Below are 23,686 nucleotides of genomic sequence, written 5' to 3'. Positions count from 1 at the left end.
ATAGGAAATTACTTGAAATCCTTTGGACAATGCGAACGAATACATTTCTTCGTATTTTTTGACCTTGTCGTTGATACAGTCGATAATAATGAACGGGAAGAATCCGTCGCTGACTTGTTTCTTGAATGATTTCACCAGCGATTCTTGATAGCTCGGTTCCATCTCAGCTTCGTACTCGTAAACAGTTTCCTGCGCGAGTAAGATAAAAAAAGCGAATTAGATGGTGAAGGAAGTTTATAATTGATTGGAGAAGGTGATTCGATCGTTTGGGCTTACTCTTTTTGTAATTTTCTTTCCGGTGATGGGATCGGTTGACTCGACATCCTCTTCGTTTGTGAAATAATCGTCTAAGGAGAGAATACGAGGCGCAGTGCCACCCATTTCTATTTCTTTATCCTGTTACCGGTAAAAATACGCATTTATTAGAGTGGAGAATACAAAATAGAAAACTGGAAATCTCTCAGACGTTTTCATCGGTACGTACCTTGATCAACTTGGCCGTATACGTTTTACCAGAGCCAGGAGGACCTCTCATTACAATGATTAATTTAATTGGTCTAGAATGGCGACCAGGAGGTAGTAATAAATCATCTATCAATTTGGAATTAGCGGGTAGCAGAGTTTTCTCCGTTACTGTGGGCTTTGCCACTGAAGTAGCAGCAGGCGCTGGTGGTGGCTGAACTATCGGCGTTGAAGTCTCCATTGCCACTGGCGGAGGCTGCTTCTCTATTGCTGGCGGTGGCTGCTCAACTGTCGCTGACGGAGGCTGCTCAACTGTCGCTAACGGAGGCTGTACTACTTCCGTTGGCGGTTCCTGCTCCATTGGCTCGTCAACTTTAGCTGGTGCCTCTTTTACTGTATCGCGAAGCCTGGAAAATTAACCAAATCGAATGAAATTTCCACTCAAGATTCTCAAAAGAAAATACGAGTGTGTAATAAGATGATTCGACACATACCATGGAGCACTGAAGGTTTTCTTCTCCACTACGTCGTCTTTATTAACTTCTTTCGGTTTGTTTTCGGTCAACGGTTCGGATTTAGTCTCGGATTTATTCAATATGGCTGTCAAAAAACACTCGAATTACTATCTACGTTTGAAGAAATTACTTCTGCGCTCGTCTTAAACTCACCAGCCAACTCTTTAGTCAGATCGTCACTCGGTTTATTGCGTTGTGGCAAAGGTTCGGCCACCTCTGCAGGTTTTTTATTATTCTGCCAAGGTTCTGCGTCGAGAAAAAGTTTAAAAAGTTAATCAATATCATCGAAGCATCTCTTATTTCACCGTTGTCGTACACCATCTGCGATATTTACCTCCTTGCCACGAATTTCTATCATTAGCTTTGACTTCGGAGGCTAAACTCTCGATAAAATCTTTATTATCCACAGCCTTTTTCTTTCCATGAGCATAATCGAAAATATAAACTGCATCGAACGTCGAAGGAAGAGCTAAAAAAAAAAAAAAAAAAAAAAACATAATCAAAATCGTGAAAACATTATTCTTGCGAATTGAAAACAACATCGAGCTGACGAAACCAATTTACGTACTTTCAGCCGAAGTTTTCTTGACATGTTCGTAGTCGAATACCAACGAGGGTACCAAGTCTTGCGGGGCTGCTTCCGCAGGCGCAGGTTTATCAACAGCCGCATCGTCTTTATTACTGTGAAACAAACGGTCGAGTTGAAAAAAAAAATGAGAAAACCACAAAGGAGTGTTTCAAATGCTACATTTACCGTAGATTAGAGGCATTCCGTTGAGGTTTTGGAGGAGGGAACGATTCTGGAGGTTGAAATTTATTCATATCTGGACCTGGACCTTGTCTACCGCCGGGGCCATCAAATTGCGAATTCGGGTCTCTCGGTCCAGGACGACTACGAAAAAAAAATCAAATCAAATCAAAAATGAATCGAATTGCTTACAAAAAGAAGTACAAATAATCCATAATTATTTGCTAAATTATTCACGTTTTTTTTTCCAAATAACTCACCTATTATCAGCATCTCCGAAATTTCCTTTAAATGGAGGAGGAACATTGAATCCAAGACGACTGAAATAAAAAACATACGAAATGAAAAATCAAAATTACCACAACGAATGACCAATTCATCAATCTGCACCGACCTATTGTCCATATCACCAACTTTGAAAGAATCATTTTTCGGAAAGTTACTATCAAGAGGTTTGTCATTACCAAAAGGTGCACCGGGTTTATCATCGAACGGTTTTTCTGAAAAATAAATTCATCAAATTATAATACATCTTCAACTCGGGATTATTTAAATGATCAATGAATCAAAAAATGCTTCAGAAAATAATTCTACACAAAACTTGGGAGGCCGGAAAAATTTCTTTGCCCTAAAAAAATGTTTTTCAAGATGACTCTTGTCACTTTATTCATGATTGCGAGAATTTTTGGTGATTTTGTCTCACTTGCACTCCCTAAAGTTCTTGATTTTTATGCAAAAAAGAAATCTCAAGTGCCACAATTTGAAAATTGAACCATGCCAGAAAGCACTTCCCCCCTCCAATTCTCAAAAAATAAGAAAACTCCAAAAACGATTTGGCCCATCTTTATGAGAAACGTCATTAAAAAATTTGACTCCCCCCCACCCCTCCTCCTCACAAGAAAAACAAAAAAAAATTGAAAATATTTAAATTCCTGAATTTGGTAATGCAAAAATGGAGAATTTTTTGTATAAATTCAATTTTTGATCTTTCAAATCAAAGAGGGGGGGGGGGGTTCTCGGCATCACATTTTTTGCTCTTGTGGAAAACTTTTTAAAAAATGCAAATATTCGAAATCAAAAATAGACTTTACTCACTGTCAAACGAATCGGGCGGCTTCATCATCGGTAAATCAAGCAACGAAACAGGTTTACCAAAGTCCTGCTGAGAGAAAAAAAAAATCAATCGATCAGTAATCGAAACAACATTATTCCACCACAATTAAAATGACGAACAACTCACAGGTTTATCATTATCAGCGTTATCAAACCGATCGGGCGGCGCTAGTGGATCATTACTCTGCCAAGAATTGAAATTAGGACGAGGGGCATTATCACTAGATTGACCTCTACCGAATCCTCTATATCTATTATTGAAGGAATTCGGCCCATCTGGTTGATTGGCATCGCCGAACGGCGGTCTTCCGCTGGATCTACCACGACCTCTACCCATTTCTTTACGGTTACCGGGTGGTTCATTGAAATCTCTATTGAAGTCGTCGAATTTATTATTAAATCCACCCCTATTGTTTCCGAAATTATTTTGTCTAAAGTTTGAGAAATTATCGCGATCGTTGCGGCCGTAATTATTATATTGGGAGTTATTGTTACGTTGAGGACTTTCCGAGGGTTCTGGATCTCTGAACCGGCTATCGTCGTATTCGTCTTCGTAATACTTGGCGTATTTCTCCGAATTGAAATTAGGAGTGTACGTGGTGCCGCCGAATTTCGAGTTTTTATTATCAGGCGGTGGATTATTACGCATGTCGACGGGAGGAGGTCGATAATTATCGAATTTCGAATTCGGTCCAGGTGGTCCAGGTGGTCCTTGATGGTCATCGAATTTCGTATTCGGTCCCGGTGGTCCTGGATGGTTACCGAAGTTGTCATCGAATCGGTTACGATCGGGTGGGAAATCATTCGAATCGTTTTTCTGATCGTAAGTCTGATCGTAAGGGTAATTTTTCTGGAACTGATTCGGAGGTAGCGAAGGAGGCGGTCGAGATAGCTGAAATGAAGAATACTGGTTTCGTGACTGCTCGTTGTAGTTGAAGTTGTTGGGTTGAGGCGGTGTTGGAAAATTAAACGGTTTGTCGTCAGATGTGTGGAGAGGTTTGGTTACATCTTGATTGTAAGCAAACAATTTCGAACTAGGAATACTAGAGCCTGGTGGAACAGCAGTGGTAGCAGCAGTAGCAGCAGTGCTAGGTGGTTTATCTGAACCAACTAGATCTAATCCGGGGATAGATTTCGCGTTTGAAGCCGAAGATGTTAAGAATTCTAGTGACTGGTTGGGTTTTGAGGGATCCATTTTCTGTTTCTAAAAGGGGAAAAAATGAGTTTTAACACGGTTCTTTTTCAATAGACAAATACACTATTGATCAGAAAGATTGAAATATGAATTACATTTTGCTGATCGTGCCCGGGCATTGGAGGCATCATACTCATTGGAGGCATCGCGTTAGGCGGAGGCATGTTATACATAGGATAATTGGGCATAAAGTTTTGCGATTGACTAGCCATCTGAGACATATCTTGAGTTGGATACATGCCGGCCATTGGATACATCATAGAAGAAGGCATATACGGAGCACTCTGAGTTACAGCGGCAGTACTAGCTGTACTGTAACCAGGAGCGTTACTACTTGTAGCTAAAGCAGCCTCCTGCAAACATAAATTAATTAATTACAGCATTCTAAACCTCATTTTAAGATAAATGAAGACGTACTTTTGCTGCAGCTGCCGCAGCTGCGACTTCGGCCTCTTTATTTTCTCGTTTCTTACGCAACTGTTCACGTTTCTGAATCAATTGCTCTCGCCAACTTTCCCATTTCGCTTCGTATTCTTTGTATTGCGTCTAATAATCAAAACATCAAGTTAATGGACAATTTTTGAAATGAATGAATAGGAAATAAGATGATGGAAAATCACTATTTGAGAGCTTACTTTATCTGGGTGGTTGGCATTCTGTTCTTTCCATTTGATAAACGAGGATTCCCACGTTTTGAACTGTTCGTCGAAGGTTTTTTCTTGTTCGATCAGATCTTCGACAGTTTCCTAGAGAACAACACGTTCAAACATGAGTAAAATTGCGACGAAAATTAGCCAAGATTAATAATTCCACTCACCGCTTTCCCTTTACCAGTTTTCTGCTTCTTGGTTTCTTCTTTTCCGGTATCTTGCGACGTTCGTTTACCAGGATCGGTATCATTCTGCGATAAATACGAATTAATTACAATCATCCGATCAAAAATTTAAATCGCGAGCTCATTCGATGCTTACTTTATCTGTACTTGGAGGAGGCACCGAATCCGGAGGCGGTGGTTGAGCGGTAGGAGCACCAGGAGGTAACGGAGGTATCGAAAGATACGGATTCGGTACAGCTGGCATCGCCGGAGGCACCATTCCGGTTGGAAGCGGCCCCTGGTACTGAAAATATCGAACAAAATTAATCCGAGAGTCGAATACTTAACTTTAAGAGGTACCAAATAACTTACTTTGTCTCCATACTGCTGATGCCACTGAGCATACTGTTGCTGCCATTGCTCCCACTGCTGCCATTGTTGCTGCTGCTGGGGTGTTTGAGGCGGCTGCTGGGGCGGTGGTGGTTGAGTTTGAGCGTACAAGGGATTCTGATAAGCTGAAGGAACTGCCGGGGTTGTTGCAGGAGGAGCTGCTTGGAATGGGTTCACCGAACCGAATGGCGTAGCTGGAGGGGCCGCTTGAGGATACGCAGCTCCGTAAGGAGTAACTTGCGGAGCTACCGTACCACCCCATTGATTCCACGAAGCGTGCATTTTATCTGCGCAAAGAAATTCATCGTGATTAAATAAGTTAATATAAAGAACAATGAAACAGATACGAGCTAACTAGGATTGGAATGGGGGACGCTACGAAGTAAGCGTTCTAGAAGTTTACGATTTTCGGCGCCATTACTCGAGCCGGCTTGTGTGACTTGAGTCAGGTGAAATGATGCTCATTCGCAACACATTATTATGAATAAGAGTACTTAAAAATAAAATGAAATACATGAAGAATTTAAGTTGAAATTATACCTTAAAGTCATCGTACGGCTTACAGTCAACACTTGAATTATACGGTATTTCTATCGTTCTAAGACAAAATGGTAACGAATAACACAATACTAGAACCAAAATTTCAATACGAGCGATAAATTTAATAACAAAATACAAAATGAATTATTATTTTCGCGAAAATCTACGATGAAAACCGTCGACCGATGAAAACTTATATTTTTTCCTTTTCCCTCAACAACACTCAGCACTGCCATCTTTGTTGTGTTACCAGGCCAAGCCAAAATCTCAAAATCAGGATTTGATGAGAAAATGAATCAGCCAATCAGAGAAGAGGATTGGAATAAGAGTTGGAAAATTACATTTTTTCTGTTTTTCTTTCATTTTCAAGAATTTATGAAGTGAAATTAAGTTCTCTGATTTTTTAAGTGATCAAAAATAAATAATAAATCATTCAAATGATCATCGAAGTGATATTTTTGCTGGTAAATAAAAAATAAAAAATTCAATTCCTGCTTACCTATCTCATTTACCTATCTATTTTTTGTTTACATTTTTTCGATGATAAGAGATCCAAACTGATAAGCAGATGGAGGAAAATTTCAAAATTTCGAAAAAATTTGTAGAAATATCCGATTAAATGGTGAATTATCGATGAAAAAGCTGGAAAATATTCAATAAGTGGTGACTCTTATCGGTTACTTGAAAACTACATCGATCCTTCACCTGATTTTCTACCTTCATTTGTGTTGCTTGAATCGGTTGCCAATTTATCATCAAACGTCCTCAGTATGTCAATTGCTCTGTATGATGAAATAAATTACTTAACTATTTATGCCAAGATCGTCAAGTAAATCTTTCGCATTTGTTTCTCATATCGAAATTTTCTTTCAGTCGTGCGAGGTTTGGCTGAAATGAGCTGCCCAAAAGGCACCTATATCACAGGAGTCCTCAAAGGACTCCAGTCTGTGCTGACTGAAGCAGTCAAATTACAGGATATGCAATGTAAAGAAACCTGGAATCATTCTATTATAAGAAGCGCTGTCGAACAAACTTCTCAAACTGTGAACGAGAAAGTCAAAGAATATACTAATTTGGAAACCGGTCAGGTACGTTTGCTTCTAAACTTGAAAGTGAACATGGGAAAAACGTGAAACACCAACATATTATTGTGTTTCAGTTGGAGAAAAATGTCAGCGAGATTCTGCAACGATCTTCTATGGTATTCGAAGGATTAAGCGCTGTTGCTAAATATGCTCAAGGTTGGTAACCCTACAAACGAGTATAACTTCAAATGCAATGGTTGAAAATCATCGTGAAATTTTTCAATTTCAGCAAGCCCTGCTGCAGAAAAAACATCCGAAGATGATTTACAAATCCCCAAAGAATTCATTTTGAACGTAGAAGTGCCAAATATTGAATTCTCGTATAAATCGATTCTGCAGCCTTTACAACACGAACACGTTGGCATCAAAGAAGAAATCCACATTACTGAAAAACCACCGGTTCAAGTTCCCATTGCTCATATAACCAAATCAGATACACCTGAAATTTCAACAATTAATATACCCAATTTCGAACCAATCAAAATAACTGGATTAGCTCAAAATATCACCTCGACGAAACCAGAACAAACTGAAATACCAATTCAAAGCGGTTCAAAATCGAAACAAACTCAGGAAACTAAAACGATACCAACTCCTAAGGCTTCTAAAGCATCGAAGAATTTACCAAAGGTAGTGTTCATCTTCGTTTAGTCTTGATTTAAAATTTCAAAATAATCAATGTTGTTTTCTAGTTGAGTGATAAAGCTAAAGAAAGAGCAGTACCGGCGTCCAGAATAGCTCGAGTTGTTTCTTTCGGCGGTCTATTCGCAGGATTAGGAATAGGAACTGTAGCTGAGATTACTCGAAGAACATTAGGAATGTCTGAAACGAATTCAGTTGCGAATACTTTAGATAAAGTTTTTATTACACCTGCGAACGCTGAACGAATTGTCAACACTTTATGTAAAGTGAGAGGTGAGCTGTCCACTAGAATTCGATTCATTTAGTTCAATGTTACTGATATTATTTTTACGTTACAGGAGCTGCTTTAAAAATTGGTCAGATTTTTAGTATTCAAGATAGCAACATCATCAGTCCTGAGTTTCAAAAACTCTTCGAAAGAGTACGACAATCTGCTGATTTTATGCCCACTTGGCAAGTTGAAGTGAGTGTTTCTCATAGAAGAAAAATCTCCGGAAGAGTTCATACTTTATCGTAACATGAATTAAACGTATTTCAGAACGTGATGCGAAAAGAACTGGGCGATGATTGGAAATCAAAATTCGCTTCCTTTGAAGTAAAACCATTTGCTGCCGCTTCTATTGGGCAAGTACACGCTGGTACTTTACCAGATGGCAGAGACGTCGCTATTAAAATTCAGTATCCGGGAGTAGCTCAGGGCATTGAAAGTGATATCGATAATTTAATGTCAGTTCTCAAAGTTTGGAATATTTTCCCTCAAGGTAAAAATCTCTAATTCAAAGGAATAAATATTCGAGTTGATTTTTGCGAATAAATTGGCGAATATTTTATTCCATTTCAGGCATGTTTATCGATAACTTAGTAGATGTAGCTAAAAGAGAACTCGCTTGGGAAGTAGATTACGAAAGAGAAGCCGAATGTACTAAAAAATTCAAACAATTACTCGCCCCCTATCCACAATATTACGTTCCCGAAGTCATAGGTACTCGTACCAGTATTCATTTGTCGTTTCCATTTTTGTTGATATTAATTTCGTTCAATTTTTATTCGTACAGATGAACTCTGCACTAAAGGAGTATTTACCTCAGAACTCATAGAAGGAATACCAGTCGATAAATGCGTTGATTTAGATTATAATACTCGTTGTCATATTTCAATGCTGATTCATCACCTAGTTCTGAAAGAAATGTTCGAATTCCGTTACATGCAAACCGATCCCAACTGGTCCAATTTCTTTTACAACACCAACACCAAACAGGTCACCATTATGTCATCTCATGATCGATTATTTTGATCCTTTTTAAATGGAATTTTCCATCAACCTACAGCTCGTTTTACTCGATTTCGGAGCATCTCGAGAGTACAGCAAGAAATTCATGGATCAGTATCTTCGTGTAGCTAAAGCAGCTGTCGATGGAGATAGAGCTCTAGTGCTAAGTTATTCTGAGAAAATGGGATTTTTGACTGGATATGAATCTAAAGTGAGATGAATGAATCTATTATTTTCACGATAGAATTCTCAAGCTGGTGCTCCTATATTAATGTGAGTTGGTTTTTTAGATAATGCAAGATGCTCACGTAGACGCTGTTATGATTTTGGGCGAGATACTGCGTAAAGAAGGGTTCGATTTCAGTAAACAGAACACTGTTCATAGAATACAAGCTCTTGTTCCTACCATGATTCATCACAGATTATGTCCCCCTCCGGAAGAAGTTTACTCTTTGCATCGTAAATTATCAGGTGCGGTATCATATCCCACATGTGATATTTTCATTTTATTTCGACCAAGTGATCTAAATTTTGAAATTTTTGCAGGTGCTTTTCTCTTATACAGCAAACTGAAATCAAAGCTTTCATGCTATGATTTGTTCATGGAAATGTACAATAACTATAAATTCGACGAGTGAAAAGAGATCTGTTTGGGGATTTTTATGTGCAATAATTTCGTAGAGCTTTAAACAAATAATTTGTTATGTAAATGAAGATGTAAACAGTGTAAAAAATAAACAAATAAATCAACGATTATCGATTCAATCTCCAACTAACAAATGGATCAACGCTCACTCGAAGTGTCTGCCTTCGATTTGAACAAAAATGTGATTTTTGTAAAGGGCATGGTCTAAAACCCTCGTAACCAAAATTTCAGCTATTTGAATTGATTTTACAATTTTTTGTGAATTTTTGACAATTTCCTGAAATTTGGGTCTTTTTTAAAAGCATTTTCTATGTAAAATTGATAAAAAAAAACAGTTCTGATAAAGCTAATGTGGACTCACCTGACCGAATTCACTATCTCCAATTATTCTGGAGCCTCCATATTGATTTTCGGTTTCTTCAGAATTTATGAATTTCTCCAAAAGGTGTGGAAATAAATTTAAGCAGGTCGAGAAAAGGCCAGAACTCGATTTTTAATTGTCCATGTTGATTTGAGCTCATTTTGGAGAAATTCAAAAATATTGGAAAAATATAACATTTTGTTGGTGGCAGTAAAGGCTCCAAAATGGCTGGAAAGAGCGAAGTTTGGAAAAAGATTTCATTTTTTTTTTGTTTCCATGAAAAAAAATCCTGAGAATCCCCCCCCCCCACCCTCCAAATTATCCAAAAAATGAACTTTTTTCACATTATTTTTAACGTTTTAACCCTTGGATTTGGTTCATTTTGACCACTGTACATGATGAAAAAAATTGAATTTCAAATTTTACCTTTTCCTTCTTCTTTCCCCTCTCAAAAAATGAGAAAAATTGTACATTTTTGGTGTTTGCTTTCTTATTTTTGGATTTGGGAAATTTTTATGAGAAAAACAGCAGTAGATATCTCCAACCCCCCTCCCTCTTGGATTATGGAAAAGTGGAACTTGTGCTCGCTTCAAATCAAAAAATAATAAGAAAAATCCAAAAAACTACATTTTAATTTTTTAAGATTCAAGTTCTTGAATTTTGTCATTTTTTGACAAAGATAACTCTCAATAGCCTGACTCAATTTCTTTTTTTTGAAAAAAAACTCAATTGTTTGACTCTCTCCTACCAAATCATCTCAGTTTTAAATGAATCAGTTGAATGAAGGTTCAAAATGGTCAGAAATGGAAAAATTTGGGTCCAGAGCGGATTTTTCTGCCCAAATAAATTTCCGCATTTTTCTGGAGAAATTCAAAAAATTCAGGAAAAATCTAAAATCGTGTTAGAGGCTCCAGAATGTCTTGGAAATGATCACATTTTGTTTAGTTAAGTCCATAACAGCCAAATTTTCATAATTTTTTACTTTAAAAAAGTGACTTAAAAATGACAAAATTTCAAAAAATTTACCATTTTTGGATTTTTAAAATTTTAAAATTCGTCATTTTTGAATTTCAAAAATTTTCCATTTTTGAATTTTTCAGAAATTTGTCATTTTTGAATTTTCCAAAATTTGCCATTTTTGGATTTTTTATTTGGCATTTTTGAACTGTAAAAAATTGGCCAAAAATGAAAAAATCCATTTCGCCGGCTGAAATTTTGATTATAGAAGTTTCAGATCAATCTATTCCCAGAAATGGGGCTTCCGATGCAAAAGTAGAACGACCTCGAATAAAATAATCCCGATTATCAGAACGGTTACGACACAAAGAAGAGGGATTTATTTTTTTGTACTAAACCAGAAATCAGTGATATGAAAGGAGCGTACAGCCGGACTTATTCGACAAAGTTATGTGAAATACTGTGCTCTCCCTTCCAATATAATCTTACGATGATATTATACAGCTGAATAAAAAAAAAAAAATTAAGTTAGTATAAAAAAGGTCATAAAAATTTACACTAAATAATTATCAACTGGGACTAATTTCTTTTGGTCGCTACATTCCCAGATCCAGTCAGGTAACACGACAGGAGTACCAGATACGTTCTAAAATTGAAATAATTTCACTTAAAACATTTCAAAAAATACTTTAAATAATGAAATTTTACGATACTTACATCTTTGTATCTTGTTTCTTCACTAATAATATAATCAGCTTCATCAACATCCTCTTGAGGTTCTCTGACAAAATAAAAACGTTCAATAATTATTTTGAAGCCGTAACACGAACACAACAATGTACCCAAATCAACATTACTTACCCTTTATAAGCGGTAATATATCGTCGAAGCGTTTTAGACGCAGATTGTAATAAATCAGTTCCTAAATAAAATTTCTTATTTTTGAAGAACTCTGGAAGTACTTTCATCGAAACTGTTTCGTATTTCAAGTCGAGCTGAGGATCTTCGTGCTCGCTATCGACGTCTGTTTCAACATCATAAATGTCTGTCTGAGGCTGATCAAATATCGGAGAACCGGGATCAAATTGAGTAAGATCTTGCGAACCAATCAAGTCGTTAGACGAAGCAGTGCTCACTGGTTGAGAAGTCACTCTAGGAAACGAACAAACGAAACAGAATATTAGCCAATGAAATAGAGAAATTGACAACTGACAAGGGGTTCAGATGTTGACTTACTTTTTCTCTTTGGGAGGTGGTTGAGAAGGTGGGTCGTTGGTGGAGGTTTTATCAAGTTCCCAAATCTCTTCGTCGTTTGAATTGGCGTAAGGATCATTTTTATCCAACTTATACCTGAGAGAAATTAGATTAGAATATTTTCATATTTCAAAAGTACATATTCATTGCCACAAATATTTACCCTGAGCTTAGAAGACGTTTCCTTGATTTAAAACAATCCTCAATCCAATCTTTTCGAACAATCCATCCTAAACCTAGAACTTGAACATACTTCGGTGTATTCGTAAAAGCACATCTGAAACAATTCTGCATTACTAAAAATCCATTTCAAAAATTCGAATAAAAATCGCAAGAAATACTAATTATTTACATCAGATGTGTACAAGTATCATCCCAATCAGCTCTATATTTGGCACCCATTTTCATAGCTTTCGACCTTAGTTCGCCTCTGAATGGATTCTGATACCCACTGATGGCAAATACAACACCTTCCAATAGTTTATTAAACGGTTTTCTTTTTTTCGGAGCAATATCGATTTTCGGGGGTTTCTGCGAACCAGTTGGAGGATCGTTGTTGACACGTTTTTTAGATGGTTCATCTTTGGTGTTTTTTTGCTTCGGCGTATCGTTGATTTTGGGTTTGTTTTTAGGAGTAGCAGGAGAAACAGTATCTCGTTTAGGTGTAATTTTCGGAGTAACAGGGGTATCCTTTTTTTTAGTAGTCGGTGTATCTCGTTTAGGAGTCTGATTTTTATTCTGCGAACTAGAAGGAGTGGTTGGTTTAGAAGAACTGTCGTCATCCTGATCATCGTCAGCGTCGTCTTGCGAGTATAATAAACGTCCTTTTGTACTACGACGACAATCGTTTGATAACGAGTCATCGTTTATGTCACCGTTTGTACGAGGTTTTTTCGTATCTGAAAATATGCGTGGATTAGATTCGAAAAAACTCGATCAACAGAGAAAAATTTATAAACAGCTTACTTTTATTTGGTAACAAATCACTGAGTCGTTTCGTACCGGTAGTCACTTTATTCAATATTGAACCACTAGGATCATTCGCCGCTTGTCTAATGGCAGATGCAGCTGTGAAAATATTATGTGTTTACTTTCACGAGTGAAAATAAGAGAGTCAATAGAGAGTTTTAGTCGTTTACCTGATACATCCTGCGTTAATAATTTCCTTTTAGCGAAAAAGCTACCGGTAGATATCGACACATCGTCGTTTTCATCTTTTTTCATAGCAAATTTACCAAAAACTGAATTACTAACGGGAGCAGTATCACTTTTGGAATGTACTTTAATGAATGATATTCCATATTGGGCATGTTTATTGAACGGCTGCGTGCAAACGATTTTCAACTGATCCCACGACTGATTCGAGACAGGTTTGGCGAATTCGTCGTGTTTGAAAAACCTCACAGTGTTTTTGTTGTTACCAGTTTTACAATCTTGTACTGACATCAATACGGAAGCTACACGAAGAATCTGTAGATGAAAACCAGTGTTATAGAAGTTGTAACAGGTGAATTTATCACACGTGAGTGTTTCGTTTACCTCGAAACTATCAGGAGTTATGGATTTTCCGACAAATATCTCGATAAAGGCTGAATTCTCGTTGCCAATATCTATACTTTGGATTACACATGATTCATCCAGTTGTAGAATAATAGCTGCCTGTTTTTCACCTGGTTCTTTACATTTCCAAGGACTCACGACATCCGAATTGAGTAGATTTTTCGCAGGGTACCTCTGTGAACAGAGTCAATTCAATTGAGTAGAGTTGGTATTTTTTGTAATGTTATTTATACATATATTTAATGATTTGTGTAATCTTACCGGATCCTCCGAAGTGACACTTATTACGCGGGAAAATTTTACAGGCGGCATGAGAAAACGTTCTGTCTTTGATGTTATTTCCAAAGTTTCACGTTCAACTGTTGATCAAACTACACTTGAATTTTCATAGAATGAACATTGAATATATCAATTTACATAATTTCACAATTAAATGAATAAATATTTCAATAATTCTTGGTGAATTTGCAAAAATTACGAGTCAATTTTGATAAAAAAATTTTAAAAACATGGAATCAGAATGTTCACAGATGAAATATTGCAGAATGAGATCGTTGTAACCAACACGTTCTCTAGGATCGCTAGTGTCGCTGAATCTGATTGGTTGATTTTTTATGTTTGTAAAACACATCTGTGAACTGATAAAAGAATGTAAATATTGACAAAATAAAGATTAATTTTTTTTAAAAACAAAAAGTGAAATAAAATACTAATAATCTGAAATATTTCGGTGACATTGACATTTCCGTTTTATGACATAATCACCTCGTCATCGCAGCTCAGTCTTCTATCAGTACCAAGTACACGTAGGTTATTGTTTGACGTTACTTACCGCGCTGAAAAATGAATCATTCGGATATCCACAAGAAAATTGAAATCAAAGCTAAAATCCGCGATTATGATAAAATAATGGCCGAAGTTCAAGCTATGTGCTCGTCTCATGGAGAAATAATCCAGCAAGAAGACGTATTCTTCAATTCACCCAATGGTCGATTAAAATTGAGGAAACGTTCGGTATGTATTGATCTCTAAGGTGGATTTTTCAATCCATAAATGACTCCATATTTACCTCTGTGTTTCTTTCAGGATTACTCTGTGTACGAGTTGGTTTACTATGAGAAATCTTACACCGAAGGACCCAAGTTATCGTTGTATTCCAAGTGCAATATTCCTCATGGTGAAGATTTACTCAACGTTTTGAAGATGTCTTTAGGAGTGAAAGGAATCGTAAGGAAGACTAGACGTTTATTCTTGATCGAGCATTCCAGAATACACATCGATGATGTTGAAGGACTTGGAAAGTACTTCGAAATCGAGGTGAGTAGTTCAATTCGAAGAACTACCATTGAGATTACTTTCATCTTCCATTATTCATTATGTATTCGTTTACAGGTTTCTCTCACCAAAGATCAGACACCTGAAGAAGGAGAAGAGGTGGCTAAAAATACCATGGCTAAGTTAGGAATACCTCCTACCGATGTGGTAACCGGCTCATATTTGGATAATTTACACGAATCGATTTCTGACGAAGTATAGATCATCAATCATCATCGTTGTTGATCTTTTAGACACCATACATATTACCGTTTTTAAAATGGTCACCGCTTATTATACGTCTAATTTACTTAATTATTTTGTTATAATCAGGAATTACGATTCGGCCTAAAAAGTATGCCCACCACGCCAGAATACTCTGTTCAAAAAATCAATTTCAAATATCACTTCTGCAGAGTCAATTACATAAATTTTGTCAATTCCATTACAATAATTTGAATTTAAAAAGGATCAATAGTTCCTAAAACGATTACCAAATCAATTTTTGAAATTTGCGTCCGAAAATTCACCCTTCACTAGTCATATTTACCTATTGCACCATTATTACTATTTAATCGTTACGTCGTTAAGCCAAATTCCATTCAGCCTTCCTTTGAAAAAGCTGTACCTGGTACGTATAGTAGTGTACATACATTGCTTTGTTCAATTGTCTTCCCATTTTTGAAGTATTCTTCAAGGTCTGCTGTCTGCTGCGGTAGAGTTTGAACATCTCTGTGATCTTCCCGAATTGTTTTCCTAGTCACTGTGCATATATTTGCTAGGTATTATTTAGTACTTAACGATTTATTTAACGATAGAGCACAATATTTATGTATTTAATTGGAAGTTGATGCATTTATTATGTTTGTTTTAATGTTGTTTGAGAAATTTTGAGCTTATTCTTGTGTTATGTATTTTTTTTCGAGTAAGTCAAAATATAGCTAAATATTGTTTGCAATTTGGATTTTTTATTTTTTTGGAGGGGGGGATTGAATTTTTTCAAATCCATATCAATAGATTCGATCAACTCAGAATAGTAAACTCAAATTCAAAAAATTGTAAAAAAATACTCGATTTATTTCAAAATTAAAAAATTATCACGATTAAACAAAAAGGTACAAATTACCCTAAAGTTACAAAAAGAATTACACGATGATAAACCAATACTTCAATCCAAAGACCAGCTTTGCTTCTATAAATGACTTTCATTTTCAGTCTCACTTATTGTATATTATCACGAATATTATCTGCAACAAAAAGAATAATTTTTCTGTCAGTTGAATACGATTAATTGTAGAACTCAGACGGTGCTTTATATCAACATCAGCATTCAGCACTCACAAATTATCTCATGAAGTACAGAGTTGAGGTATTCCCTACTGTTATAATCTTTTCGATTACTTTCGGTTATATTTAAGGTGAAATCAGGTCCAAAAATACTGAAATTCTGTAACAAAAGTTTAAATAAATCAACCTTATGCCTCAATTCAAATCTCAAGATATTTTTTTAAGCATCACGTACTTCATTATCTGGTATATTATTCGATATATTTTGATTCACACAAATAGCGGTTAAATAAGTCCAACATCGAGCTACATTTGGCACATTGTATCCTCCTACGTGAAGTAATTTACATTAGTAAAAAGATCAAAATGAAAAAAATTTTCAATTCGTGTTCTCTTACCTCCGCCTAATACCAAAGTGGGTATTTTGCAACCGAGTACTCGTCTCAAACAATACCCATATAGCTCTTGGGTCAAATTAAAACCGCCTAACTTGTCTCCTGTCAAGCCATCAGCTCCACATTGAAGAACCACAGCATTAGGTTTATACTTGGTCATAATTTCTTTGATGATACTAAAACACAAGTTCAACGTTATAGATCGCTCAACGAATATGTTCAATGAGAGTACCTACAATGAATTATCGATACGAACCATTCGAATAAATAACGATACGAAATATTATTCATTCCTTCTTTTAGAGGTACATTAACTGTGTAAAATTTGCCTTTTCCAATGCCTACGTCTTTTAAATCACCGGTTCCTGGGTAAAAACCGGCTTCGTGTTTGTGGAATGATAAAGTGAGTACTTTGGATGTAAAGTTGTACGCATTTTCGACTCCGTTACCTGAAAAAGGTAATTTAAAAAGAGGTTTCAGTATTAAAATTGTACATCAGCTGATCCGATGCGATAATAATTCAGGTACCATGATGTATATCCAAGTCTATATATAGAACTCTGCCGAACGATACTCTTAATTCTTCGATAGCTAATACAATATCGTTCACGTAACAGAATCCTTCTGCTTGATCTCTGTATAGAGAAAATCAATGAAATCAACGAATGTACAGGTACAGAGAAGATTAAAAACTATCACTCGAGATCTGCGTTACCTTTGGGCATGATGCCATCCTCCATACCAATTAATAACAACGTCGGATTTACGTTCACATAAAATCTTCGCTGCTGTTATAGAACTTCCAGCGATCAACGATGATAATTCGAAAACATGTTCGACAATTGGACAGTCATAACCTGAATAATACAACTCATTATTTAGGCTTACTCAATCAATCAAATACTAATCTAAACCTAGACTGGATAATTCGAATACCTATTCCATAATCTTCACTTTCATTCGAAAACTCTTCGACTACTTCGTCTTTATCCTCTTCTACAGTTTTGGTATAGTTTTCTGAAATGTTTCGTAGGAAATCGATGTAAAGACTGCTGTGAAATTTACACAAGTCTTCGGTGGTCGCCGGAGCAACGTTTACAACGTTCATATGCTTCAATAAATCGTACGACTTGATCAGATTATGAACGACTGAAGCCTAGAATTCGAATAAAATTTAGAAAATTGTGGTAAGAATGATTGAATGATTGAATTATGTGAACTTACTCTATTCTGTACATTGGGAATTTTCGATGATAGGCGCATTAAGGTGTCATTGTGAACGTAGGTAACTTTACGGTTTTCAGGTACATGATTATTTAGACAATTATTCATAATTATTGGTGAATTTATCGCGATAAAGTTCGAGCTTTTTGATGAAAGTTTCAATTTCTATTATTTATATTTACTTATTTACTTTGATGATCATCGCTGATTCGTTCCCGCCTAATTTTATGAAAGCGACGTTGCCAAATTGAAATAATCGTTCTTGAATTGAGTGGAGGGGAAGGGAAGGGATTACCTGTTGATGAAAAATTTAAATTTAAATTTTCGAAAGAGATTATAATTAATTGTTTACCATATTGTTTTTAAAATTGGTGCAGATGAAAACAACTTAGGAGATGAAAATCTGAAAAATTTGTGTACACAGCTCTATCTTCTCCAGTTCTCCCTGTTTCTTTCGAAGTTTCGAAGTTTCGAATCGATTTTGATATTCATTTTTGTGTACTTACCTACCTTCAACAGAGGTGTCAGTGTGTTTTGAAGAGTGGGAGGGGGGAGGGGGGTTGAGTCTGAAATTTTCTCAAACTTTTTACCCCTCTCATTTCCCGAATTATTCTAGCTAATTAGTCAGAATCAGAACTCATATGTGGTTCGAACAATATTTTTCAAAGGGGAATTGGAAGTAAAAATGTTGAATAATTTAAAATTTTCAAAAACGATGCTTTTACTTATACAAATATTACAAAAATTTGAATCGTTTTATTCCAAGGTTGGTGTACAGAAATCCAAAATAAATAATTCGCACCTTTTTGGTGTTTTTTTTATTTAGATTTTTTGTTTGTAAAAATAAAATTTAAAAATCAATTAAGACAGACCATATATTTTGGAAAGTTTTTGATTTTGCCCCAGCGCAAAATGGAGGCGAAAGCTTCAGAGAACTTGGAATTTGTGAGGTACAGTCAAATTTTGTGCTTTTTGCTACCTTTGAATGAATTTTTGCACCTTTTTTCGCCAACCCAGTATTGATTTGGATAGGTAGGTATGTTTACTAAATTTCAGAAGTTGTTTTTGATTATTGAAAAATTTTTGAGAAATTGTGTACCAGAATTTAAATTTAATCGACCGAAACGAGAGCAAAAGATTTGAAAAAATTAATAATTCGAAAAGTATAAAAATTCTAGCAAGAGAAAAGAAGAGGAAAATAAGACAAAATCTGTGAAAAATTGATAGGTAGGTACCTAATTCGAAACGCTAAAAAAACATTATTCTCAAATATTCTTGATAATGCAAAAAACTGGGTTTCATGGCTTTAGCATTGTTTTAGTTTTCAGAAAATTATAATAATAATTTTTTAAAAATATGTAACGAGAGCAAAAGCTTTCGAAAATTCACAATTCTTCGTTATTTTCAAAAAGGACCAATTTTGGAAAAAATCAGAAATTGATTCCGAATAATTTTATGCGAATAATAAGACATTTTTTGATAGTTTAGCAAAAGTTGGGACTTTCTGGCAGTTTTTATCGGAATGAATTGGATTTTTTTTTGAGAAAATTTCAAGTAAAACAACATTATTTTTGACGTGAGAAGTCCATTTTTCTACTTTCAAACTTTATTGATCAGAGAAAGGAAAAGAAAAATAATCTGGCTCGAGCGAAAGCTTTTGAAAATTTATAATATTCGAGAAGTAAAAATAAAAATAAAAAACATGATTTTTCGGTAACATTTTTCGATTTTCCATTATCTCCAAAAATTCCCTAATTTTTGCCAACATTTTTCTGTCTGGGGCGGGAGATGGGTGAGACATCCCTCCCTCGTCACCCTTTCGGATATCTCTGATGTGCGAAAATCTCAAATCGATCTTCAACTGGTGAAAATTTCATTTTAGCACCTTCTAGAGTACCTACCTATTTTGAAATCGATGGAGAAAAATTATATTTTGCTATACTTAGTACATACATAGGCTGATGATGACATGATTGCCCTTTTTTTCAACTTGGTGGTTTTTCGCTTTATAAAGCATTTTTTAGGGAATCCATCACTACTTTTTTTAATATTAAAAAAAAACAAAATTTATTATTTTTCTCCATCTGGAAAGGAGCGAGTTTCCCCAACCCCCTCTCCCCCCTGACGAGGCTCCTCCAATTTTCGACCATGAATTCTGGCATGATTTTTTGAGACGAACAAAAAAAGTTCTTTGACAAAATTGCCTATCTCTAAAACTGAAGGCGCAACAGGCAACCATATAATTTTTGCAAATACCTACATGGAATAAATTTTTTTCAAGTTTTTTCAAGTTTTCAAAAGTTGAACTTTTGTCAATTTTGAAGGTAAATTCTTATGTAACTTTTCAAGACGAATAAAAAATGTCATTTCGTAAAATTGTCCAACTTTGAATTTTAAATGAAAATTTTGAAATTTTAATTTTAAAGGGAAATTATGGGGAAAGCAAACTCTCAATCACTGAGAATAGGGGCCAAAAAAAATTTTCTGCAAACTAAGCAAATAATATCTACCTATTCTAATCACGTTTCAAAGTCATCAAAATCCATTCACTGGTTCTTCCGGAATTAAAAACTCATATTTTCAAAAAATTCCTTCTCAAAACGCTAATTTGAGATACCCACAAAATTCGGTATTTTCAATCGTACAGCTTTTGTTCATAGCTCAAATTAAAGAGCTTAACGAGGTTAACAACATATTAAAATTTCAAATCGCTACGTTAATTCGTTCGCGATTTCGGCGAGCACAAAATCATAAAGGGAAGTTGCAGTCTGCAGAATATAAGAAAGACGTCGCTCTACTGTTTTGTTTTCGTTCTGTTAGGTAATTGTTTGTTACGTTCTTTTGTTATGTTAATTTTGCGGTAGTCCGACCGAACTGTTTAATTAATGTTTCGGCAACACTGGGAAGGGATATTGGGTGGGGGTGAAGAATATTGCCACAATGTAAGTGCGAATGGCACTATACAGTATACAAAGATGACACATGCGGTTAATATAGGTAAAGGGATGTAGTCAATTGTTTCTCTTAGAAGTCTTAGATTTCTACTCAGTAGCAAGCGAGTTTTAAAAGTTCATTGTTTTATTGGTGTATGATTTTGATTTATGTAAGTAGTACTCGTACCATTGTGTAATTGTGCGGATTTCGAACGAATTTTTACGAGATCGCGAAGTGAATCGTTTTAATATATTTTCACGAAGTGTATACCTTCATAAGCATCGAATGTACTATTTCACATTATTATTTAAAAGCTTTAAAAAATTTTTTACCAGTGCCAGATTATTTTAGTCACGCATCCGTCCAATTTTTTATCTTATATTTTCGTGGTCACGTTGCCATTATTTTGAAGATCTTCGTCTGTGACGAGTCGCGAATGCATGTATGCAAGTGGAGAAGAAGTTACGTAAATCATGCACTTAATCTGCTTCAGTAAAGTTGTTTGGTTCAACTTCAAAAACACGAGGTACCGATTATATGTACGAGCAAATCGTAAAAGCCTATAGGTATGTAAATATTCGTATTATACTGAAAACATTTTTCATTATGCATGCTACGAAAATGCACCAAGTACATATACTTAATACGTAATCTGGACTAAAAATGAAAATCTTTTTCCATTTTGAAATGTCCCCTTTCAAATTTTTTTCGCCATAACGCTTCCTCGAACAGTCTTCATCTACAATATGAGAACATCGCGGAGTTCGATTCCATCACTACCTTTTAAAAATTAATTTATTATTCTAGCAAATAGAGCACTATAACAGGTGGTGTGCTTGTCTGCCATTTTCTTGCGTAAGCAAATTTTTTTGTAAGTCCAATTTACCTAGAAAAATTTTACAAAAGTCCTTTTTTGTAGAAAATTAAAAAATACGACCAATTTTGCGAAAATCTTGACCTAAACTGGGGGGGGGGGGGGTTTAAAAATGGTTCAAAATTACGAATGTACAAAAAATAAGGAGTTAAAATTGAAATTTTTTATCTATAGATAACACTAGGCAACTATTTTGAACTTTTTGTTGGTGTTTGGGTTGAAAACGAGCGTAATTGATAGTTTATAGACCCTAAAACCAACAACAGAATGAATTTTTTAAATCCGAGTTGTTTTTGTGGACAGGAGAGACTGTCAAAGTTGCGAAAATGGCAGTTTTTTCCCTTCTTCAAAAGTTCGTACTCGTAGCGATATTCGTATTGTTTTGCGAAAAAAACCAAGCCCATTTTCGGATTCTACGCACTTTTTTAAGTAAACTACTTTCCCCGATTCTCGATTTTCGATATTTCAAGCGCATAAGACTAATTTTCCTAAATACGAAAAATTCAATTTTGAACTTCGGGGGAACACGGTTTCGCGCCACGGTTACTTGGTGGAGTAACGCCAGCGTCGAGCGCTCTCATAAAAGTCTTCCGTAGGCGCTTGAAACTTCAAAAAACAAAAATCGGAGAAAGTAGTTTACTTAAAAAAGTGCGTAGAATCCGAAAATGACCTTGGTTTTTTCCAAAAACTATACTGATGTCCCTACAAAGCCTTGAAGTAGGGCAAAAACGACCAGTTATTTGCAACTTGATCATGTCTTCTGACCACAAAAACAACTCGAATTGAAAACCATCACCGTGTTTTTTGTTTTAGGGTCTAAAGTATCGATTAAGCCCATTTTCAACCCGAACATAAATTTGTCATCGCCCCAGGGGTTCCCAAAATTATCGAAATTACGAAAAATTGGAAAAGTGGATTTTTATGGGTACCAGCGGAGAATTTTCTGGTGCCAAAAAATAGCTGTATCGATATCAATACTCCTCCTTTCATTCACTAATGTATAAGATAGGTACCTACCTGCATGAATATTGAATGTATTTCTAAGTTGTTTTTTTTTTTTAGACATGGAATTATCTATACAGATCAATGAAGATTTCTTATATTGATACCTACATACACATTTCTGGATTGAGAACAAAGGAAAAGAAGTGATTATTTTCATGTGAATTGTGAACATTAATTATTATTTAATCTACGTAAGATATAGTATTAGAAGCATTCCGGTTAAAGTGAAAAAAATTGAATGATTTGGAAGTTCTTCGTTTATACTCGTATAAGAGTAAGTATTTGGCAAATTTTTGAAAGCCAAAATTTCCACAAAATTTTACCCAATCAAGTTGAACAGTTAAAATTCACTTCATACCTTCAAATTTTATCAAGCTTAGCCGATTAGAGATGGTTTCAAGCCGTTCTGGAACCTCCAGCTAACAGGTTAAAAAAAATCTAAAATTTAAAAAAAAAAGTGACATAAAAACTGTCTAAATCAACTTTGGAACGCATTAATGCAATTGGTCCTTATCAGTGACCCTCTTGATCGATTACATTCCATGATCGATTACATTCCATTAATGAAAAGTATAATCGATTGGCTGTCGTCGGTTCGAACTCGTATTTTTCTCCAACGATTTCATAATTGGAAATTTGAAAAATTAGCATACCTACCTGAACCTACGTACTTATACCTATATGTATTATGGTTCTGAACAATCAAAAACCGGTTTTGTTGGAATTGTGTGCAATCGGTCAAATGGGATGGAATTGGGACACTTGAGGCTGTTTTTGTGTCATTTTTTGATAATCTAGAATTCCCAAAATATGGCTGGAGACTCCAAAATGTCTTTCAAAAACCTGAAATTGACTCAAGCATGTTAAAATATTAGGGGAACGAAAATGACATGCAGAACAACCCCCTCCCCCTCCCCCTCCAATGATCCTCCAAATCCCAATATTAAAATAAGTATGTTGAAATTTCGCGAGAAATTCCAATACCTCGACGAAAGTGTATTTTGTGCATTTTTGAAGAATTTCGTACCCCCCCCCCATAACGGGTTATGATGATTTTGGATTTTTGAAAAAGTGTCATGTGACCTATTAAAATGGGTTAAA

At 35.5% G+C, this 23,686-nt stretch overlaps 5 protein-coding genes across 11 annotated transcripts in view; 2 read left to right on the top strand and 3 right to left on the bottom strand.

The window, feature by feature from the left end:
* Positions 1 to 6,005, bottom strand: part of ZAP3 — a 30,044-nt gene extending 24,039 nt beyond the window's left edge. For 3 of the 6 annotated variants that reach the window (XM_065352618.1, XM_065352614.1, XM_065352619.1), the window contains exons 1-19: positions 5,778 to 6,005; positions 5,220 to 5,524; positions 5,005 to 5,151; positions 4,851 to 4,934; positions 4,669 to 4,779; positions 4,451 to 4,579; positions 4,129 to 4,386; positions 2,966 to 4,042; positions 2,821 to 2,887; positions 2,120 to 2,225; positions 1,986 to 2,045; positions 1,732 to 1,869; positions 1,546 to 1,658; positions 1,312 to 1,446; positions 1,131 to 1,223; positions 957 to 1,062; positions 485 to 869; positions 277 to 396; positions 13 to 189 (exon numbers count right to left, since the gene is read on the bottom strand). In XM_065352618.1, coding sequence (XP_065208690.1) covers positions 13 to 189; positions 277 to 396; positions 485 to 869; positions 957 to 1,062; positions 1,131 to 1,223; positions 1,312 to 1,446; positions 1,546 to 1,658; positions 1,732 to 1,869; positions 1,986 to 2,045; positions 2,120 to 2,225; positions 2,821 to 2,887; positions 2,966 to 4,042; positions 4,129 to 4,386; positions 4,451 to 4,579; positions 4,669 to 4,779; positions 4,851 to 4,934; positions 5,005 to 5,151; positions 5,220 to 5,519 — 3,606 coding nt within the window. In that variant the 5' untranslated portion in view covers positions 5,520 to 5,524; positions 5,778 to 6,005. The remainder of the gene's footprint in view (positions 1 to 12; positions 190 to 276; positions 397 to 484; positions 870 to 956; positions 1,063 to 1,130; positions 1,224 to 1,311; positions 1,447 to 1,545; positions 1,659 to 1,731; positions 1,870 to 1,985; positions 2,046 to 2,119; positions 2,226 to 2,820; positions 2,888 to 2,965; positions 4,043 to 4,128; positions 4,387 to 4,450; positions 4,580 to 4,668; positions 4,780 to 4,850; positions 4,935 to 5,004; positions 5,152 to 5,219; positions 5,525 to 5,777) is intronic. The other 3 variants (XM_065352616.1, XM_065352617.1, XM_065352615.1) reach the window with 2 other exon arrangements.
* Positions 6,006 to 6,332: 327 nt separating this feature from the next.
* Coq8 (ubiquinone biosynthesis protein COQ8, mitochondrial) lies at positions 6,333 to 9,524 on the top strand. 2 transcript variants are annotated; one of them, XM_065352611.1, is made up of 12 exons: positions 6,333 to 6,545; positions 6,651 to 6,865; positions 6,937 to 7,018; positions 7,092 to 7,492; positions 7,555 to 7,777; positions 7,843 to 7,967; positions 8,043 to 8,265; positions 8,346 to 8,486; positions 8,560 to 8,762; positions 8,833 to 8,985; positions 9,065 to 9,245; positions 9,321 to 9,524. In XM_065352611.1, exons 2-12 carry the CDS (start codon positions 6,671 to 6,673, stop codon positions 9,410 to 9,412), a joined length of 2,019 nt encoding a protein of 672 aa, XP_065208683.1. In that variant the 5' UTR covers positions 6,333 to 6,545; positions 6,651 to 6,670; the 3' UTR covers positions 9,413 to 9,524. The 2 variants fall into 2 exon arrangements, with proteins under 2 accessions (XP_065208683.1, XP_065208684.1); XM_065352612.1 differs by having other exon boundaries at positions 6,333 to 6,561.
* A 1,571-nt stretch (positions 9,525 to 11,095) lies between these two features.
* On the bottom strand, positions 11,096 to 14,063 carry LOC135837366 (DNA repair protein XRCC1-like). Its single transcript, XM_065352608.1, has 10 exons — positions 13,814 to 14,063; positions 13,532 to 13,726; positions 13,132 to 13,462; positions 12,959 to 13,060; positions 12,345 to 12,891; positions 12,156 to 12,269; positions 11,975 to 12,088; positions 11,600 to 11,890; positions 11,456 to 11,519; positions 11,096 to 11,384 (listed from the first exon to the last, which is right to left on the bottom strand). Exons 1-10 carry the CDS (start codon positions 13,862 to 13,864, stop codon positions 11,292 to 11,294), a joined length of 1,902 nt encoding a protein of 633 aa, XP_065208680.1. The 5' UTR covers positions 13,865 to 14,063; the 3' UTR covers positions 11,096 to 11,291.
* A 139-nt stretch (positions 14,064 to 14,202) lies between these two features.
* LOC135837369 (uncharacterized) lies at positions 14,203 to 15,824 on the top strand. The gene is made up of 3 exons (XM_065352610.1): positions 14,203 to 14,566; positions 14,639 to 14,869; positions 14,945 to 15,824. Exons 1-3 carry the CDS (start codon positions 14,396 to 14,398, stop codon positions 15,086 to 15,088), a joined length of 546 nt encoding a protein of 181 aa, XP_065208682.1. The 5' UTR covers positions 14,203 to 14,395; the 3' UTR covers positions 15,089 to 15,824.
* Positions 15,825 to 15,921: 97 nt separating this feature from the next.
* On the bottom strand, positions 15,922 to 17,942 carry LOC135837367 (histone deacetylase 8-like). Its single transcript, XM_065352609.1, has 9 exons — positions 17,773 to 17,942; positions 17,485 to 17,704; positions 17,264 to 17,405; positions 17,077 to 17,183; positions 16,805 to 16,997; positions 16,552 to 16,724; positions 16,389 to 16,483; positions 16,208 to 16,313; positions 15,922 to 16,113 (listed from the first exon to the last, which is right to left on the bottom strand). Exons 1-9 carry the CDS (start codon positions 17,878 to 17,880, stop codon positions 16,088 to 16,090), a joined length of 1,170 nt encoding a protein of 389 aa, XP_065208681.1. The 5' UTR covers positions 17,881 to 17,942; the 3' UTR covers positions 15,922 to 16,087.
* Between the last annotated feature and the right edge of the window lie 5,744 nt (positions 17,943 to 23,686).

The sequence above is a fragment of the Planococcus citri genome, chromosome 2 (genome assembly GCF_950023065.1).
Source record: "Planococcus citri chromosome 2, ihPlaCitr1.1, whole genome shotgun sequence".
Taxonomy (NCBI): domain Eukaryota; kingdom Metazoa; phylum Arthropoda; class Insecta; order Hemiptera; family Pseudococcidae; genus Planococcus; species Planococcus citri.
This window is presented reverse-complemented; position numbering and strand designations above follow the sequence as displayed.

Coding starts and splice junctions, on each gene's coding strand:
- LOC135837366 (XM_065352608.1), bottom strand. CDS start 13,864: ATGCCGCCTGTAAAATTTTCCCGCGTAATAAGTGTCACTTCGGAGGAT. Junction 11,891..11,974: donor CCACCTCCCAAAGAGAAAAA/GTAAGTCAACAT, acceptor TTCGTTTCCTAG/AGTGACTTCTCAACCAGTGA. Junction 11,385..11,455: donor AAGAAACAAGATACAAAGAT/GTAAGTATCGTA, acceptor TTTCAATTTTAG/AACGTATCTGGTACTCCTGT.
- LOC135837367 (XM_065352609.1), bottom strand. CDS start 17,880: ATGAATAATTGTCTAAATAATCATGTACCTGAAAACCGTAAAGTTACC. Junction 17,184..17,263: donor GGATGGCATCATGCCCAAAG/GTAACGCAGATC, acceptor TTCTCTATACAG/AGATCAAGCAGAAGGATTCT. Junction 16,314..16,388: donor ATAATATACCAGATAATGAA/GTACGTGATGCT, acceptor CTTTTGTTACAG/AATTTCAGTATTTTTGGACC.
- Coq8 (XM_065352611.1), top strand. CDS start 6,671: ATGAGCTGCCCAAAAGGCACCTATATCACAGGAGTCCTCAAAGGACTC. Junction 7,968..8,042: donor TGCCCACTTGGCAAGTTGAA/GTGAGTGTTTCT, acceptor AACGTATTTCAG/AACGTGATGCGAAAAGAACT. Junction 8,266..8,345: donor TTGGAATATTTTCCCTCAAG/GTAAAAATCTCT, acceptor ATTCCATTTCAG/GCATGTTTATCGATAACTTA.
- LOC135837369 (XM_065352610.1), top strand. CDS start 14,396: ATGAATCATTCGGATATCCACAAGAAAATTGAAATCAAAGCTAAAATC. Junction 14,567..14,638: donor TAAAATTGAGGAAACGTTCG/GTATGTATTGAT, acceptor TGTTTCTTTCAG/GATTACTCTGTGTACGAGTT. Junction 14,870..14,944: donor GAAAGTACTTCGAAATCGAG/GTGAGTAGTTCA, acceptor ATTCGTTTACAG/GTTTCTCTCACCAAAGATCA.